This window comes from Alnus glutinosa, chromosome 2, assembly GCF_958979055.1.
Source record: "Alnus glutinosa chromosome 2, dhAlnGlut1.1, whole genome shotgun sequence".
NCBI lineage: Eukaryota > Viridiplantae > Streptophyta > Magnoliopsida > Fagales > Betulaceae > Alnus > Alnus glutinosa.
Genome location: NC_084887.1, coordinates 707,097 through 725,942, shown reverse-complemented (window position 1 = coordinate 725,942; position 18,846 = coordinate 707,097). Strand labels below are relative to the sequence as shown.

The 18,846-nt window shown below is 32.9% G+C and overlaps 1 protein-coding gene across 2 annotated transcripts; it reads right to left on the bottom strand.

Moving 5' to 3' along the window:
* Positions 1 to 803: 803 nt before the first annotated feature.
* LOC133860797 (nudix hydrolase 2-like) lies at positions 804 to 18,293 on the bottom strand. Of its 2 annotated transcripts, XM_062296420.1 has the most exons (8): positions 18,139 to 18,293; positions 16,939 to 17,153; positions 8,219 to 8,356; positions 2,468 to 2,545; positions 2,327 to 2,377; positions 2,182 to 2,216; positions 1,849 to 1,957; positions 804 to 1,278 (listed from the first exon to the last, which is right to left on the bottom strand). In XM_062296420.1, exons 1-8 carry the CDS (start codon positions 18,263 to 18,265, stop codon positions 1,048 to 1,050), a joined length of 984 nt encoding a protein of 327 aa, XP_062152404.1. In that variant the 5' UTR covers positions 18,266 to 18,293; the 3' UTR covers positions 804 to 1,047. The 2 variants fall into 2 exon arrangements, with proteins under 2 accessions (XP_062152404.1, XP_062152405.1); XM_062296421.1 differs by lacking the exon at positions 8,219 to 8,356.
* Between the last annotated feature and the right edge of the window lie 553 nt (positions 18,294 to 18,846).

Sequence of the window (18,846 nt, the reverse complement as noted above, 5' to 3'; positions counted from 1 at the left end):
TTACTAGTTAATTGGTTTGATAATACTACGAGTAACACTGCAAGTTAAGTAGATATAATTATTTAATTTTGAAAGGGTTACAAAGATAAATCAATTTTTTATTTTTATTTTTGGCAAAATCGTATTTCTTTGACTGTTGGTTTTTCCATGGAGTTAAGAGTCTCCCAAAGGAAAGATGATGCATTTTTTATTTATTTTTTTATTTTTTTTTATAAAATCAATTTTTGTACTGTAATGGTCCCTTTTTAGTTTTTAACAAATCTCTCTTTCTTTTTTTCAATTTTTTTTTTTAATTAATCTATACTATTACAAATTTTGGGGTCTTCTTCCCTTGGGGGCTTTAGGCAACCGCCTAACTCACCTAGGGAAAGAGCCGGCCTTGCACAAGAGTCAAATTGAGGGCGCTACGCATTCCCCATTACTAATGTAACACCTTCCATTTGTGTCTTTGTGTGCACATAGGACACAAGACACAAACCTTACTCTTGATATATTCCCTGGTGTGATACTAATAAGTTTCTCTATTTTTTTATTTTTTTTAGTTAAAAACTTTCTCTAATCAAAATACTGTTAGGATAAAGGGTAAATGATCCACTAATTGAAATAAAATTATCTACTTGTATATACTATCAAATAAAGAAAGCCATATTGTTTTATAAATGCATTTGATTCTTTGGCAATTCTAACTGAAAGTTTTTCCTTGTATTAATCACTCATTTCTCAATATTGACCTAAAATCCTAAAGTCGTGCAAAGCAGAGTTGTCTTTGAATACTTCATATATGTTGTATCTGCAACATGGACTCCAATTTAAGGTACAGAGTACTCCCTTTTGAACATTGCAAAATAAATGGCACAAAGAAACACAGAATGGGTCTTAACAGAGACCCATTGCATATATAACAAACATATATGCCTTTTGGAATAATCATATCATATGGTAAAGAAATCTAGACGAAGTATAACATTCGATACAGTATGACCTTATTTTTTTATTTTTTATTTTTGGATGAATGACAGGCCTCAATATTGTCACAGCTATTTGGTGTTACATCAGCCTTTCTACTGCTTGATTGTCAGAAGTATGGTGCAAACCTTTCAGATTGCCAAGATTGCTGCCGTACAGGGAGATTGTTCTGCCAGAAACTGCAGCTGCAGATATTCTAGAAAAACCAGCATAGTCCTTATCTGACTTTGCTAAGCATATCTTGGCAATATAATTGAATAGCTCGTGTTTTTGGATAAAAGGTTGGGCTGCATAGTCCTCCACTGGCATCCACTAGAGAATAGAAAAAGAAAAAAATGAACATAAGGAAACCTTGTTTCATATTTCAGTAATTTAGGAGGCCCTATTTGAGTTAAACTTCCCTACTTTTCCAATACTTCAATAGAAGTCCTAAGCATCAATCCTCAAGTCCTGGTTAAAAAGTTCCCAATTGAACTTATCAACCAGACCTTGACTTCAGCACAAGCTGGAAGAAAAACATGTTACTGAAATGCTTAATACGGACACTGTGACACAATTTCTTTAGACATAACTGATTGTTCCTTAAATTCATTTCTTTCATCAAATACGAACTGCAAACTGATTACTTTGGCTCATGGTCTTTCACCCAGCTAGTATGATTTTGGAAGAGTTAATCCAAGGAGTAGTAGCAGCTAGTAGGATCGATTGACAAAGTTTGAAACATTTTATGCCTATTTCCACAGTGTGACTTACCAAACATCTGTTTGATTAACAAAACTAATTCAATTTTATACTCAAAAGTCAAAACCCTAATCCAAGTTGATGTAACTTTAATGAAAGCAAAACAAGCATTGTAGTGTTATTGGGGGAAAAAAAAAGTACCTGGGCTGTTTCAATCTCCTGATTCTGCTCCTGGATGTCAAAGGAGAGTGGTTGCAACATGCAAACAAAGAACAAATCTGATTTGCTAAAGAATGCCTTGTGGTTTTCCCTATAATGAGGACCAAAATCAAAAAAGGAGATTGAGGAGCATGCAAATTATATTGAAAATTATCAATGTAATAACACTAGCTTAGTGTAACAAGTTGCTATAAATCTTCAGAATGCAACATTAGTAAAACTTGCTTTTACAGGGAATATTTTCTGTTGACTCATCTAAAACAACAATATGTGCAAATGCATTGTGAGAGGGATAATACTGAGAAAATTTCGTACCTGAATGCTAAAACTTTCACGAATTCTGTATCAATCTGAAACAAAATATAAGGAATGGTCTTAGATTTTCATTGGCATGTGTAAACCCACATGTATGTAAATGTCATATTCATTTGAGTCAACCAATTGCACACTTATTACTTACTCCCGTCTCTTCTTTGACTTCCCTAACTGCAGCTGTACAAATATCCTCACCCTGTGAATGCAAAATTTCAATTCAAGATGAAACACTTTCCTAAGATGTTCTAAAGAATTGGATAAAGAACCGCACTCATAATGTACTCACTTCTTTAACAACCCCAGTAGGGAACTTCCAAACACCTGTTCCTTTGAATCTGCCACTATTCTCCTTAACTACAAGCACCTATCATACGATAACATCAATTTCAGTAGTCAGATATATCAAGCCATAACATTTCTGGTATTAAAGAAATTGAAATTGTCAAACCAAATACACTGGAGCAGGTTTATTTTCCACACACAAAAAAATAAGAAGAGCCAGAAGACCATGAGTGTACATAGAGTGTACTTAATTGAGACACAAATGAAAACAACCATTTGATCCATAGAGTGTACTTTTCTTACAATATTTAACATTATTACTTTCAACTTTTCAAACCAGAAGACCACAGAGCCAGAAATTTATCTTTGGGGGCCAAACTACACTGATGATGATCAAAATTTGAAGTTCAGCCCCTTTTGTGTTTTTGCCTTTGAGATAATCTTATGGTGTCCATTTTGGTCATAGTCATATGAATGACCAATCAATTTAAGTAATTTGCATATATAGATAATCCATGATATAGTTGTTACTTTATTTAATAAAACATGAATTACTTCAGATTTTCTAGTAAAAATCATATACTTTTGAAAATAATAGATTTATATGTATTTATAGTTGAGATTTTGGAAGCCGCAAGCCTAGCCACTTGAAAACTCTTTCACATGCAAGCCTATGTACAGTCAAGAGGTACCAAGTCAGTTTTTTCCCAAAACCCAGGTACCATCTGTGAAGCGAAATAAAACTGTGGTACCAAAAAATAAAGTTTTTAAACCACAAGTACCAAATATATCTTTAACTCTTGAATTTAAATTGCTATTGTTTGGATGAGTATATTTAAAAATTAAGAATATTTGGTAGTGACAACCATGATGATTAGGGGTGTAAACGAGCTGAGCTACTCGTGAGCTTACTCGAGATCGGCTCGAATAAACTCGACTCGTGCTCGAATCGATTATTAAATGAGCTATTCGTGAACACGAAAATCAAACTCGATTATTAAATGATGCAAACTCGTATAAACTCGGCTCGACTCGACTAAAGCTCGTGAACTCGCTCGTATAAAGATCGACTCGTTTATTAAGGCTCGACTCGTTAATATATATATATATATATATATATATATATATATATATATATATATATATATATATATATATATATATATATATATATATATATATATATATATATATATATATATATATATATATTAATGAATAATATACTATGTGTATTATGTAAGCATAAATTAAGTAATAAATAACAATAGTTATTAATCAATATATATTAATTGGTCATATGTATATAAATAGTAAAAGTGAATAATATCAATAATTAATTGTTAGTCATAGGATATAATGACAATCCAAATACTTAATCAAATTATTCATGTAATATAATAGGATTATAATTTATAAGACTATATGATCATATAATAATATAACATTGTTCCATACTACCATATGACATGTAAATATAAAATATGCAATTACCTTATTATATGTTATGAGTATTATCATTAACTATTTAATAATCATTACATACGGATTGTTAGATCATGTTAATATGTTAAATATACTATCATATGATAATACTTAAATCATATGATCATATAATATTAGTATTATTAGTAGGTAGTTATGAATTATGATAAATTTGATAATTATAATTTATGCGTCATAAATTTATAATGATCATACTTAATTACTTATTATAGATTCATAGATAATCTCATAAATCAAATGATATGATACGATTCATAATTCATAATCATAAATATATATACATATTAGTAACATATATAATTATAGCTACATAGTGTCATATATGATATTGAGTATAGTATACAAATTCATATTAATATAATAGTTTAGTATTTAGATACACTCATACACTTAATAAGTATGATTTATGATTTTAAATATTTAATAATTATTAGTAATATTTAGTTGCAGTGACTATGTATATAAATTACATATGTAAGTTACGGCAAGTATGAATTCACATTATTCATATGATATAATGACACTTATGAAACTTAATCATATTATTCATATATAATAATAATGTGATTTATACAATTCCAAATTAAGTTATTAGAATTGAAATTACTTATATATTAATTATAATCACAATTCACAAGTTATGAATTATTCATTATAATTTAGATCATATTATTTAACATTGTGCTATATAATTGTTAGTCGTTAGATATGATCTAATTAGTATTATCAATCGACTTTAAAAAAAAGTATTATCATTATAAAAAAAGAATAAAGAAATAAATAAAATTAAAAATAGATAATCGGATGTATGATGCTTTTAAAAGTTATTAGTTAAACTAGATAAAGTGAGATTTAATTAGCTATTTTAAATTGAGATTTAGTTAGCTATTTTATATAAAAATTTACATAAGACTTTAAAAATGCTCTTAGTCATTTAGACAAGTCTCACCTATTCATAATTTCCTATTTAACTTAACCTAAGTCTTAGTCTGTTAAGAACTTTTTTTTAAAAAAAAAAAAAAGATAAAAAAGAAAAAGAAGAAAGATATGTCTAGTATTACATTTCTCATTGTCTTGTGTAAAGAGAGTATTATATTAGGAAAATGATAAAAAAAAATTACTCAGTTACAGACTATACACTTACCATCCCTTCAAACACTCCCCTTTATATATATATATAAATAAAACATTTTCCTTTATATTACTATGACCGTGTACTATAACAACATATTTCTTTTTTAACTTCTCTGACCCACCTTTCAACTAATATAAATAAAAACAAAAAAACAATTCACATCTAAACTCTTGATTTAAAGGAAAACGTGTTTCTCCTTCTTTTTTTTTTTCTTTTTTTTTTTTTGGTTTTGTTTTTTTTTTTTTTTTTCTTTCTAATGAATGATAAAAAGATTGTCCTTTGTCAAGTCAAACAAGGGCCCTGTTTACTAACCTACTTCCCCTCCCCTCTCCCACTTTCGCACTCCCACTTTCGCACTCTGCCCTGTCAGTACGGTGCAGCAGCTGTTGGCTTCTTCAAAAAGATTCAATAATTGCAGCAGCTGTTGGCTTCTTCAAAAAGCTTCAAATTATTGAATTCCCATTTTGCCCCCAACCCAAAAACAACACTCTTGCAAAAAAACTATTCCATGCACAGTGCCTATAAATGGTGAATTTATTGTTATATTATTTTAAAATTTCAAATGACCTTTATATATTTTTATTTAAAATAGTTAATTAAAAATTATTTTTCTATTTTAACTAATGACTTTTCAAATACACTGTAAATATGATTATTTATTCTTTATTTATATCCGTAGATATTTTATATTTAATTGTTTATAAATATATATAGTTTTTATATATAATTATAGTTGTATGAAATTATGAAAAATAATAATTTAATTGAACTATAGTTAAATTTATAAAATAATAATAATAATGATGATTTTTGACATCTAACCTCAAATCTGGACTAACTTTTAATAAAGTTTTTTACTTTTTAATATGGGCTTGAAATCAATTCACGGTTTCATTGTCAAAACATTAAATACAACCCATGAAAAAATAAAAAATAATAAAAATATCCAAAAGCAACGCTTCAAAAAAATATTTCATGCACAGTCAGGTACAAGAGATTTCGGATTTTTTGGGGAGTAAGGGGTTTAGGCACTGTGCATGATTTTTTTTTTTTTTTTTTTCAGGGGTGTTGTTTTTGAGTGGAGGGTAAAATAGGAATTCAATCAACTGAAGCTTCTTGAAGAAGCCGACATCGGCTTCACCGTATTGGCTGTCTTGTCTGTCTTGGCTATCTTGTCTTTTCCCCCTCCCTCCCCCAAGATCTCTCCTGCATCTTGTACGAAGACTGTCCAGCGCCCAGGCAGCAGGCTCGGCCTGTCTCTCGGTTTGAGCGTGTTGAACAAGCTTGCTTGTTCTCCTATTTTCACTTTCAATTTTACCCCTGGCAAACATAAAAATCAAAGCTGCAGGTCTTTAAGGGTAAAGGCGGATGATTTTTCATCATTGCAGTGGTAAAATGGGAAGTGAAAACACGAGAACAAGCAAGTTCTCCAAGCTTGTTCAACACGCTCAAAAAAAGGACAGGCTATCTGTCAAAAAGTCTGGGCGTTGGATAGTCTTTTGTACACAATCATCCGCGTGTCAAGGAAAAAAACGTGAAGATATGTTTTGAGCAGTGCGCCTATCACTTGTAATAATGATGCCTAACGTAAACATTTCCCTCCAAACTCCATCAGCCACTTTTATTCCAAATTTCTCCTCAACAAATCTCGCATTTTCTCTCTACTGACTCTTCACATTTACCCCTCAACGAAAAATTTTATCATGGTCGACATTGTCTCGTCTTTCCTTCAAGTTCAAGGTGCATCTTCTTCAACCTCTCTTGCTTATTTTTTTGCTTTCAAGTTTTAACGATTTGACAAAATCACCTGAAAAACTAACAAAATCTCGGTATGACTCATGAATCTCAGCTACAACGATCCACAACTCTGAAAAAGGACTTGCTCCAAAATCATTTATTTCCAAGCTTTTAAGATTGAGAATGGCGCTTCTAGCTTCAACTCCGTTCCAACTGGTTTGTTTTCTACTTTCCTGTCATTTGCTTTTCTGGATTTTGTGTGTGAAATTTGTTGGTTAATTTTTTATTTTTTATTTTTTTAAGTCGGATTTGTTGGTAGATTGGTTTTGATTTTAAGGTTCTCGATCTACTTGTTTGTGCTAGGATTTTTTTCACTCCAGTCGAGCTCGAGCCGAGTACTCGAGCTCGGAATCGACCAAAATGATCGAGCTCGAGCTCGAGCTCGATCAGTAATTCTTTCTTAGCGAGCCGATCTCGCACACCAAAATTAGGCTCGTCTCGAGCTCGAGCTCGAGCTCGAGCTTCACTGTTACATAAACGAGCCGATCCCGAACAGCCAATACCCGCTCAGGATCGGCTCGTTTACACCCCTAATGATGATAACGGTGGTGATGTATTACTGTTAAAGTATTAATTAAATTCACATGTACATATCGGCTTGAAATTTTAGGATAAATGATGATTTAATATGGTATCAGAACAAAGATCATAAGTTAAAACCTTGTCTCTATTATTTACCCCTCATTTCAATTAAAATAGTTTACGTGTTGTTTGATCCCACTCGTGAGAGGGAGTATTAAAGTATTAATTAAATTATTAAATTTACTTCTTCATATTAGCTTAAGTTTTTGGGATACCGCCTTAAATAATCACTTATCCCAAAAGCTTAAACTGAAAGGAAGATGTGAATTTAATCAATTAATTAATATTTTAACAATTATTATTGATAGAGATTTGGTGATGGCAAAGGTATAATGTGGCACGGAATATGTTGATGCTTGTTAGCGTGAATGCCTCGAGCAATCACTCCTCAACCATTCTCACTAACTCCAGCAATCAAGATTCAACCGTTATCACCAACTCACCCTCTGATACTGATGCGCGCTCCTCCACAAAGCAATTGCATTACAACAGGATATTAAGTTTCCTTTTCTATCTTCTATGTTAAAGGTCTTCTCTTTGGGTATAAATATAGAACACTTGATGTACATTTTGATGCAGTGAGAAATACAGCACAAATTCATGCCAATTATCATGTTATGGTGATAAAGATGGTGGCATTCGGGATATGAAGGAAAGTCAATAGTTGAAATTCACAACTTTCATAGTGAATACTCAAATGGTGGGTTTAATACGTACGAAAACTGTGGGAAATACCTGTCTCTGACTGTTCAGGACAAAAGCACCAATACCCACTCGATGTGAAGCATTTGCAGGAAGAGTATCAGTAGTTTCAGGAATCCAATATACAAGCATTAAGAAATCTGCTTCAGCATGGTGATACCGAAATCCTTCCTGTAAAATTAGCAGAACAAGATTATGAAGCGGGATTCGGAAAGACTGTACACCCATAACTACACGTACAGTTTCACATTCAAAGTAAGCTTTTCTGAAGCTAACCCAGCATCTGGTCTTAGTTGGAAGTGTGTTTACCTTAACTGCAGCTTCAACAAGATTTACTTGTTCGATGGGCAATTTGATCCAGACACCCTATTAGATTTATTTTTCACATGTACATGTGACCTTTTTGTACACGTGCTTAATTCTGTTTAGCATAGATCAACAGCTGTTAGTTAGCATAGACAGTTAGCGTACTTGCTCAGCAAGCTTTGTAATATAATATATATTCTGCAGATTCTTGTAACTTTACACTTACTTTTGATTAATACAGAAAACAGAGGATTCCTCTTCTCTCATTTTTCTCTCTCTCTCGTACAATTCCTAGCATCTGTTTGTTTCTGTTCTTCATCAATCATTCAATAACAGAAATTCAATATGGTATCAGAGCTTTCGTGATTTTTCTTTCGTGATTGTTCCTTTCAAATCAAGTTTTTTTTTCTTGATTCTTCTCTGTTCTTCATCATTTTTTTTTATGGAAAACCTATCTCTCACTTCATCTTCTTCAGCGATGGATTCTTCTAATCCATTGTATCTCCACAACGGAGATAATCCAGGAATTCCTCTTGTTTCTCAATCATTGACTGGAGACAATTATTACACTTGGAGTCGATCAATGCTCATGGCACTGACTGTGAAGAACAAGGTTCTTTTCATCAATGGAGGTTTGCCAAAGCCCGACCCTTCCAGTCCAGATTTCTTGCCATGGACGCGATGCAACAACATGGTACTTTCTTGGATCATTAATTCTGTTTCTAAGGAAATTGGAGTTAGTATCATTTGTGTTGATACCGCTGAGGCAATGTGGACCGATCTTAGGGATCGTTTCTCACAACAGAATGGACCTAGAATCTTTCAGATTCAAAAGTCCATTTCTGACTTGAGACAAGATAATCTTTCTGTGAGTAGCTATTTCACCATCCTCAAGGGATTATGGGATGAACTACTCAATTACAAGCCTTTACCACCATGTACGTGTGGTACAATGAAGATCCATAATGACTACCAGCAACAAGAATATGTGATGCAATTCTTGATGGGATTAAATGAATCCTATGCTCAGGCTAGAGGTCAGATTTTGATGCTTAATCCTCTTCCACCTATCAACAAGGTGTTTTCACTAGTAATTCAAGAAGAAAGACAGAAGGAGATTTCGAATTCTGTTACTTCTCTTAATCAGAATTCTGCTGCTTTGCTCACCAAGTCAGTTGTGACTACATCTGGAAATTCAACACCACGAGGTCGTTTTAATAAAAACACCTCTTATCGTAAAGATAAGCCAACATGCAGCCACTGTGGAATTTCTGGTCACACGGCAGAGAAATGTTATAGGCTGCATGGGTTTCCCCCTGGCTTCAAATTTACCAAAGGAAAGGCTGCTGAAGACCTTTCTGCCAATCAAGTTTCAGATTTTGGTATCCAAGAGGTCTCTTCATTGCCTTTCACTTCAGAACAGTATCAGAGGATCATGGCTCTCATCACACCTAATTCTGAGATTAGTTCAGCCAATCAAGTAGGTCAATCTCAGAAACTCATAGCCAACATGTCAGGTAATTCTTTCTTTATGCCTCATTCTACTCCTCATTTCACACATTCTGTTTTTTCTTCAGTTTCCACATTTCATAAAGCCTCAACATCTAAAAATTGCCCCTGGATTCTAGATACAGGAGCAACCGACCATATGGTTTGTTCCACATCATATTTTACCACCCACATTGCATCTATTTCCAAATTAGTAAAATTGCCAAATGGAAATTTTGCTACCGTCACCCACATTGGAACTGTTAAAGTTTCTTCCACCCTTACCTTGACTAATGTCCTTTGTGTTCCTTCATTCTCTTTCAATCTTGTATCAGTTAGCAAGCTCACCAAAAATATATCCTGCTGCATAATTTTTCTTGCTAACATTTGCTATATTCAGCATCTACAGACATGGAAGACGATTGGAGTGGGTAGGGAGTTTGGAGGTCTGTTTCATTTACAGTGTAATCATGTTCCTTTTTGTAACAATTTTGTAACATCCTCTAACATTGTGCCAATTGTGCCAATTCACAGTTTTTCTGCTCATACGGTTTCTCCTAGCACATGGCATTCTCGGCTAGGTCATCTCTCGGATGCTCGTCTGAAGCTCCTTAGTAGCCAAAATTCTCAGATTTCTTTTGATTCAAATAAGTGTTGTCTTACTTGTCCTTTAGCTAAGCAACACCGTTTACCTTTTCCTATTAGTAATTCTGTTTCCAGTCACCCTTTTGAAATTGTACATTGTGACATTTGGGGCCCTTTTTCTACAGCATCTCTTACAGGTGCTAAGTACTTTCTTACCATTGTAGATGATTTTACTCGATTTACATGGTTACATTTGATGAATAATAAAGGCCAAACTCGTTCTTTGCTTTGCTCTTTTTTTTCAATATGTTGATACTCAGTTTCAATGTAAAATCAAATGCATTCGTAGTGATAATGGTATTGAATTTCAAATGACAGAATTTTTTAACTCCAACGGAGTAATCCATCAGTTGAGTTGTGTTGAAACACCTCAACAAAATTCTGTTGTTGAGAGGAAACACCAACACATTTTGAATGTTGCTCGCTCCTTACGTTTTCAAGCACATTTGCCTTTGTCTTTTTGGGGTGAGTGTGTCCTATCTGCTGTTCACATCATAAACCGAATCCCCACACCAATTTTATCTAATATTTCTCCTTTTGAAAAATTATTTCATAGCCCTCCTTCTTTTTCACACTTTCGGGTATTCGGTTGTCTTTGTTTTGTTTCCACTTTATCTCATCACCGTACTAAGTTTGCCTCTCGGGCCAAACCATGTATCTTCATTGGTTATCCTTGTGGTATCAAGGGTTACAAGGTTTTTGATCTTCATAGCAAATCAATTCTTGTCTCCCGAGATGTTATTTTTCATGAGGATATTTTTCCTTACAAAACAACCACTTATCCTCCTGTTTCTAATAATTCTTCTCTTATAAATAATTCTGTCTTACCTTTTTCCATTTCTGATTCTACTTGTGATCCTCTCATTCATTCTCCTATAGTTACTACTTCTAGTAGTGATAATCATACTAGTTCAGTTCCTGTTTCTGTTAATCCTCCTAATCTTGTTTCTGTTTCTGATATTGATGATTCTTCTCTTTCTCATTCTGATGTTCCTGTAATTCCTACTCGAAAATCTTCCAGAGTTAGACAGCAACCAACTTATTTACATGACTATCACTGTCAATTGGTGGACTCTTCTCACTTTACTACCCAGCCATCTTCTTCTTTGACTGCAGATCTGCCCGATTCAGGTATTCCTCATAGCCTTTCATCTGTTTTATCATACTCTCGATTATCACCATCTCATAAACACTTTGCTCTTTCAATTTCCACTTCCATTGAGCCTCAATTCTTTCATCAAGCTGTCAAGCATGCTTGTTGGCGTGAAGCCATGAAATCTGAAATAGATGCTTTAGAGTCTAATCAAACTTGGACTCTTACTCATTTGCCTCCCGGAAAAACACCCATTGGTTGTAAATGGGTGTACAAGATCAAGCATCGAGCAGATGGATCGATTGAACGGTGTAAAGCCCGTCTAGTTGCAAAGGGTTTCACTCAATGTGAAGGATTGGATTATTTTGAGACTTTTTCGCCAGTTGCTAAGATGACTACTATTCGGTGTCTTCTTGCTTTGGCTGCTATTCATAATTGGAAGCTTCATCAACTCGATGTGAACAATGCATTTCTGCATGGAGAGTTGGATGAAGAAGTTTACATGCAATTGCCTCTTGGTTTTGCTAGCAAGGGGGAGACTCGGGTATGCAAATTAAATAAGTCCCTTTATGGTTTGAAGCAAGCATCTCGGCAATGGTTTTCTAAGTTCTCAACCACTCTAGTTCAACATGGTTTCATTCAATCTAAGGCAGATTATTCATTGTTTACTAAGAAGTTTGGTTCTTCTTTTATTGCCTTATTGTTATATGTTGATGATATAGTATTGGCTAGCAGTGATTCTCAAGTCATTCAAGATTTCATTGTCTTTCTCAATACTCGGTTCAAGCTTAAAGACTTGGGACCTCTCAAATTTTTTCTTGGGCTTGAGATTGCCCGCAACAGTACTGGCATTGCTCTTTGCCAAAGGAAATTTGCTCTTGAAATTCTTTCAGATGCAGGACAGTTAGCTGTTAAACCAGCTAAATTCCCCATGGAGCCGAATGCGAAATTTTCTGCTCATGAAGGTGAATTACTTGAAGATCCAACTGTCTATAGAAGATTAATTGGTCGTCTTTTGTACCTCACCACTACTCGACCAGACTTGACATATTCTGTACATACTCTCAGCCAGTTTATGCAATCTCCCAGACAACCGCATATGGCAGCAGCTCTTCGAGTTTTAAGATATGTTAAGTCTGCTCCTGGTCAAGGCCTCTTCTTTCCAGCATCTTCTACTTGTCACATTAAAGCTTTTTGTGATTCCGACTGGGCCGGATGTCCTGACACTAGGCGCTCAGTTACTGGTTTTTGTGTCTTCTTAGGCTCTTCCTTAATCTCTTGGAAATCTAAGAAGCAACACACGGTCTCTCGATCCTCAGCTGAAGCTGAATACCGATCTATGGCTGCCGTTTCTTGTGAGATTACATGGCTATGTAGTCTTCTTAAGGACCTTCAGATTGATCATTCTTCTGCTGCTCTCCTTTTTTGTGACAGCAAGGCTGCCATCCATATAGCCGCAAATCCTGTCTACCACGAACGCACGAAACACATTGAAATAGATTGTCATATTGTGCGTGAACGAATTGAAAAGGGTGTGATTCGGACTCTCCATGTTTCTTCTGCAAATCAGCTTGCAGACCTCTTTACTAAGTCTCTTGGAGCTGTTCCTTTCCATTCTCTTTTGTCCAAGATGAACATTATGGATATTCATTGTCCATCTTGAGGGGGAGTATTAGATTTATTTTTCACATGTACATGTGACCTTTTTGTACACGTGCTTAATTCTGTTTAGCATAGATCAACAGCTGTTAGTTAGCATAGACAGTTAGCGTACTTGCTCAGCAAGCTTTGTAATATAATATATATTCTGCAGATTCTTGTAACTTTACACTTACTTTTGATTAATACAGAAAACAGAGGATTCCTCTTCTCTCATTTTTCTCTCTCTCTCGTACAATTCCTAGCATCTGTTTGTTTCTGTTCTTCATCAATCATTCAATAACAGAAATTCAATATTGTTAGCGTACTTGTTTCTGTTCTGAGCAAGTACGCTAACTGTCTATGCTAACTAACAGCTGTTGATCTATGCTAAACAGAATTAAGCACGTGTACAAAAAGGTCACATGTACATGTGAAAAATAAATCTAATACACCCTTCTTCCCCTGCAAATTATATTCCAAATTCATAACAAAATATTTTATGGAAAAGAGGTTTTCTTATTTTTTTTTTTAGAGTTTGGCGTGACGTAAAATATTGTTCAACACGATGATATTTTTTGTTGACCAAGAAAAGTAGCTTTTGCCAGGCATAAAATGAATTACGTTTTTCACCAGTGTGCGTAAATCATTTTTTGTCACTTTCCTACACTTTTGGGTAGGTAATTATGAGATAACCCTTATGAAGCCCACCTATTCGAACAGGTCTCGTGCTGTTCAAATACATGATCGGCATGTAGACCCCACAAGAGCACTCTAATAACTGTTTGTCCTAATAGCAAGTAATATAGATAACTAATTAGGAGTGCATAAGCGGTTGCGATTATTCCTTCCTAATCACAACATCAATCAATTTTTGCGATTATTCATTTTTAAATAACATCAACCGATAGGTCGATTGCAGTTAAAGACAACATATAATTATTGAAAATCCATTATTAACCAATAGCCTCTTTTAATTAATAAAAATTCAAAACATCCTTCTTCTTCTTTTTTCTTTTTTTCTTTTTTTTAAGCCATAAATTGTTGCATTATTCTAGTTATTTTGTAATTGGCTAATTTAATGAATTGCATATGCTAGGACCTAATGCTCATTTTAAATGTCCGTAAACATCACCACTAGGACCTAATCCCCATTTTAATGAATTGCATGCTAGGACGGTAGGACCTAATTAATGCCCATTTTAATGAATTGCATATGCTAGGACATAATGCCCATTTTACTTAATAATGATAAGAAAATGCTCTTCTAAACATAATAATAAGCGAAAACTTTAATTATTCTCTTTTTTTTTTTTTTTTTTTTTTTTCACTTTTGCAATTATATCCATTAATTTTCAAGAATGTCAATTTAGTATAAGTATTCATCTTTTAATTTTATTTTTTATTTTCAATTTAACCCTACATCTATTAGAATTTTTCTTTAAATCCTAACGGCAGGGTATCAAAAATATTACAGGGATTTACGCGTTGGTCAAGATTTAATGAAATTTGAAAAAGTACACATGCTTGATTAATCTTTGAGTTTTTTTTTTTTTAACAAAAAAAAAAATTATTTTGAAAATTTTGATAAGATTTAACGGAATAGTGAAATGAAAAAAAAAAAAAAAAAAACAGAAAGAAAGAAAGAAAAGGTAAAATAATAATTTAGCTCCTCAAACTACTAGTCATTCTACGGATGGCCCCCGAACTACCAATGCTTAGACTCTGGCCCCCCAAACTATCAAAACCTTTGAAAATGTAAATTTTGGTGAAATATGCCCATAATACCCATGCCACGTGTCATTTTTCAATTAATTTTTTTTAAAAAAAAAACAAAAAAAACTATTTTTTTATTTTTTATTTTTTAAAAAAATATTGTTTGCCCAGGCCACCCTCAATATTTTTTTTAAAAAAAAATGAGTTAATATTTTTATTTCGAGAAAAGATTAAAAAAAATGTAAAATAAAATTTTAATCGACTGAGATTATTCTCTATTTAAAAAATAAATTTTAGTTTTATTTTATTTTAATTTTTTTAATTGAAAAATGACACATGGCAGGGGTATTATGGTTATATTTTGCAAAAATTGGTCTTTTTCAAATGTTTTGGTATTTTGGAGGGCCAGAATCCAAGTGTTAGTAGTTAAGGAAGCTATCCGTAGAATGGTTGGTAGTTTGGGGGGTTAAATTGTAATTTTTTCAAAAAAAATTTAAAAAATAAATATGCTAAATTGACACTTTTAAAATTTAAGACTATAATTATAAAAGTAATGAAAAATCAGAAATAGTAAGTGAAGTTTTATCTAATAATAATAATTCACCACGAGGGCAGATAAAATTTCTTCAATGGTTCTTTGAGAGAAGCACCTATTAATGACATCCAATCTGTAGTCATATAAGCACGAAAAATAAGGATCATGGATGGCAGCCACATAGCCAGATAGGCAAGCTTTGCATCTTAGAGAATGAACATAATAGTTATTTAAAACAAAATAGTTCTAACAAAACTTTCTAGCATTTAAGGGGCCGGGGTGTTTGTCATTCCCTTCTATTTTCACTTTTCTAAAAAATAATCAGCTTCAAAACATATTAACTTTTTTCACTTTTTATATTACATAAATAATTTTTTATTATTATTCAAATAAAAAAAATCACTACAATACAAATTGTTTTTTCTACTTTTTCTTACAAATTATTTCTACTTTATATCACATCAATCACTTTTTACTAGTTACTACTACTCAAAAAAAAAATTAACTTAACAATTTTTACCGAGCACCCCCTTAATCTTTCAATTGTACTTCCTTTAATTAGCTATATATGTGTGACAAAAAAAATTATAAAATCGGTTATTGGTTATCCAATTATTAACTGCTTTCCTCAATCCTCATAACCGATAACCGCAACCGGTCCAAGCAGTTATCCAGTTGCAATTATACATTTAGCGATTAATAACTGTCCCGCTTGTACACCCTTACAGCCAATTGTACTATATTCCAATCCCACCATCGAAGGTCTTATATTCTCACACACTCTCTTCCTCCGCATATCTTCTTTGTCGTCTCTCTCTTTCTCGTAGCTTCTCAAATTATATAAAAATATAAGAAATATTTGACAATTTTCTATATGAGCCAAACGTCGAAAAAAAAGATTCGAACAATTTTCAGAGTTGCAAATAAACAAACAAAAATAGCAATGCAATACGTTTATTGGAAGTTTAAATGTATTGTTGGATGTTATTTATTTTATGGCTCTCTCAACTTGAAAATATACTATCATTATTAGTTAATATATGTATATTTAAATTAAACATAATTTTTTAAGTTGATATTTTAGTTGTGTTATATTAATAATTTCGTATTGGGAATAAAAGTTGATATTTATAGATTAATATGATTGGATAAAAATATAAAAAGAAAAAAAAATGTTTGATGATTTTTCGTATAAGCAAAATACAAAAAAAAAAAAAAAAAAAAAAAAAAAAAAAAAAAAAAAAATCTAACTGAAATTATTTTTCAACAACAATAATAATAATAAAAATTTTAATTACGCCGATAAGATTAAAATATATATATACTACGTACCTGTTGCTTCCATTGTGATATTGAAGCTTGAAGCGAAGTAGAAAAGGCGTTAGAATCCATAGGATCCTTCATGTTTACACGAACTCCTCCATAATGATCATCATCTGAGCTTAGTAGTTGAACTCTATTTTCCTCCATTATTACAGGCTTCCTTGCTGATATGGAACTTGTTGGAACCGACACGGTTCTTATCAAAAAGAAAGGGAATCTGCCACCTGATCGAACGATTAAAAAAGCTACCAATCATATATATATATGCACAACTGATATAATCGATTGGTATCTGGACCGTTGTTATTTTTACAGCAGATCTTTCTTCAAAGAGTGCTCAGGTGAGGGAATTTCAGAGAGGGATAGAGAGAGAAGTATTCAAATTCTCAACCCAGTTGGTGTTTGTTGCTTTTTTGTTTGGTCGGTTTAGACCTTTTGTTTGTACTCTGTTTTTTTGGTTAGTAAAATTCACTTATTCATCAAAAAAAAAAAAAAGAGATAGAGAGAGAAAACTAACTCAAATCCATAAAGTCCCTTACTGATTTATTGCTCTAAAGTTTCCTCTTGAAATTTCATAGAAGCATATTTTTTTTGCTGGAGAAGGAAGGGTAAGTGGCTTCTTGTTTGAGGAGGGAAGGACATTTGAGAGGGGAAGAGTCGGAGAAAAAGAGTCAAAAGACACGTGAAAGAGAGAAGGAGAATGTGTCTTCTCTGTAAGTGCCCTAAAGGAAGAAGAAGACTTTGGGTAAAAAACAAAAGAAGAAGACTTCGGATAACAAAACGACGACCTGTGACTTAAAAGAAATGTGATTAAACCTTTCAATATTTTTATAGTATCCGTGCTGTAGTTTCCATTACAGCACAGATCGAAGCCGGATCCATTATTATTGGCCGGCAACGTTAACATCGATCTGGCCGGCAAAAAAAAAGGTCAACAACCCAAACATGCAACCGCCTAATTAATGACATGTCTGACAGTCTGAGGATCGGACCTGAGGGAGGATGAGGATGATATGATATACCAAGAGTACGTACTAGGCCTGTTTGGAATCGGAAGGGCTAGCGGTCCCAATAAAGATCCCAGAAAGGTACTGTTGTAATTAGCTAAAACATGTACATGAGATCTTAACCTGATCATCTGCATTATATATATATATATATATATATATATATATCGATTTCTTTGGCTTTGACAGACATTTAAATTACCTTCGTTTTTCGGTCGGAACTCAGAAACCGGAGGACAGCTTCGGTGCGCGCGCCCGGCCAGTACTCTTAACTTGTTTGGGACTTCGAGTTGAATGGGTCGTCGGTCTTCCTCTGGGACTGGACACATTTGAATTGAATAGGTCGTCTATATATAATTTATATAGACGCACTGCACTGCATTCCAATTTGTAACTTCCAAGAAATTACTCAAGGGAAAAGAAAATATGCATGTAAAGGCTTAATTATAGTCAATATTTTTTTAATTAAGGTTCTTGATTATAGAGTAATAAGTAATTAAAAAAACATTAATATCATTTAATTCTTCGACATTCCATTTTCAAAATAAGTCTTAAAAAATTGATAGTATTATTAAATAATATTAAAAACATTCTTGAATAAAACTCATTCTTCAACTTTGAATGTTATATTCTTGAGAATAATAGAGATAATAAAAATAATAATCTATTCAATTACGTTGTGGATAGAAATTTTTTGGGCCTTACGATGGTATGAGCCTTTTTTTCATTTTTATTTTTTTATTTTTTGGATGAGCATTGAGCAGCAAAAGATATGTATTGTTTTAACATTTAGTGTTAATAATATATAATTTATTTATGAGATGTGCAAAAAATATATATGTATGTATTATGTCTCTTTATTTTAAATGTTAAAAAGATAGAAATTATGCTACACAAGTCCAACGTTCAA

Coding starts and splice junctions, on each gene's coding strand:
- LOC133860797 (XM_062296420.1), bottom strand. CDS start 18,265: ATGTGTCCAGTCCCAGAGGAAGACCGACGACCCATTCAACTCGAAGTC. Junction 17,154..18,138: donor GTTCCGACCGAAAAACGAAG/GTAATTTAAATG, acceptor TCGTTCGATCAG/GTGGCAGATTCCCTTTCTTT. Junction 1,279..1,848: donor AGGAGATTGAAACAGCCCAG/GTACTTTTTTTT, acceptor TCTATTCTCTAG/TGGATGCCAGTGGAGGACTA.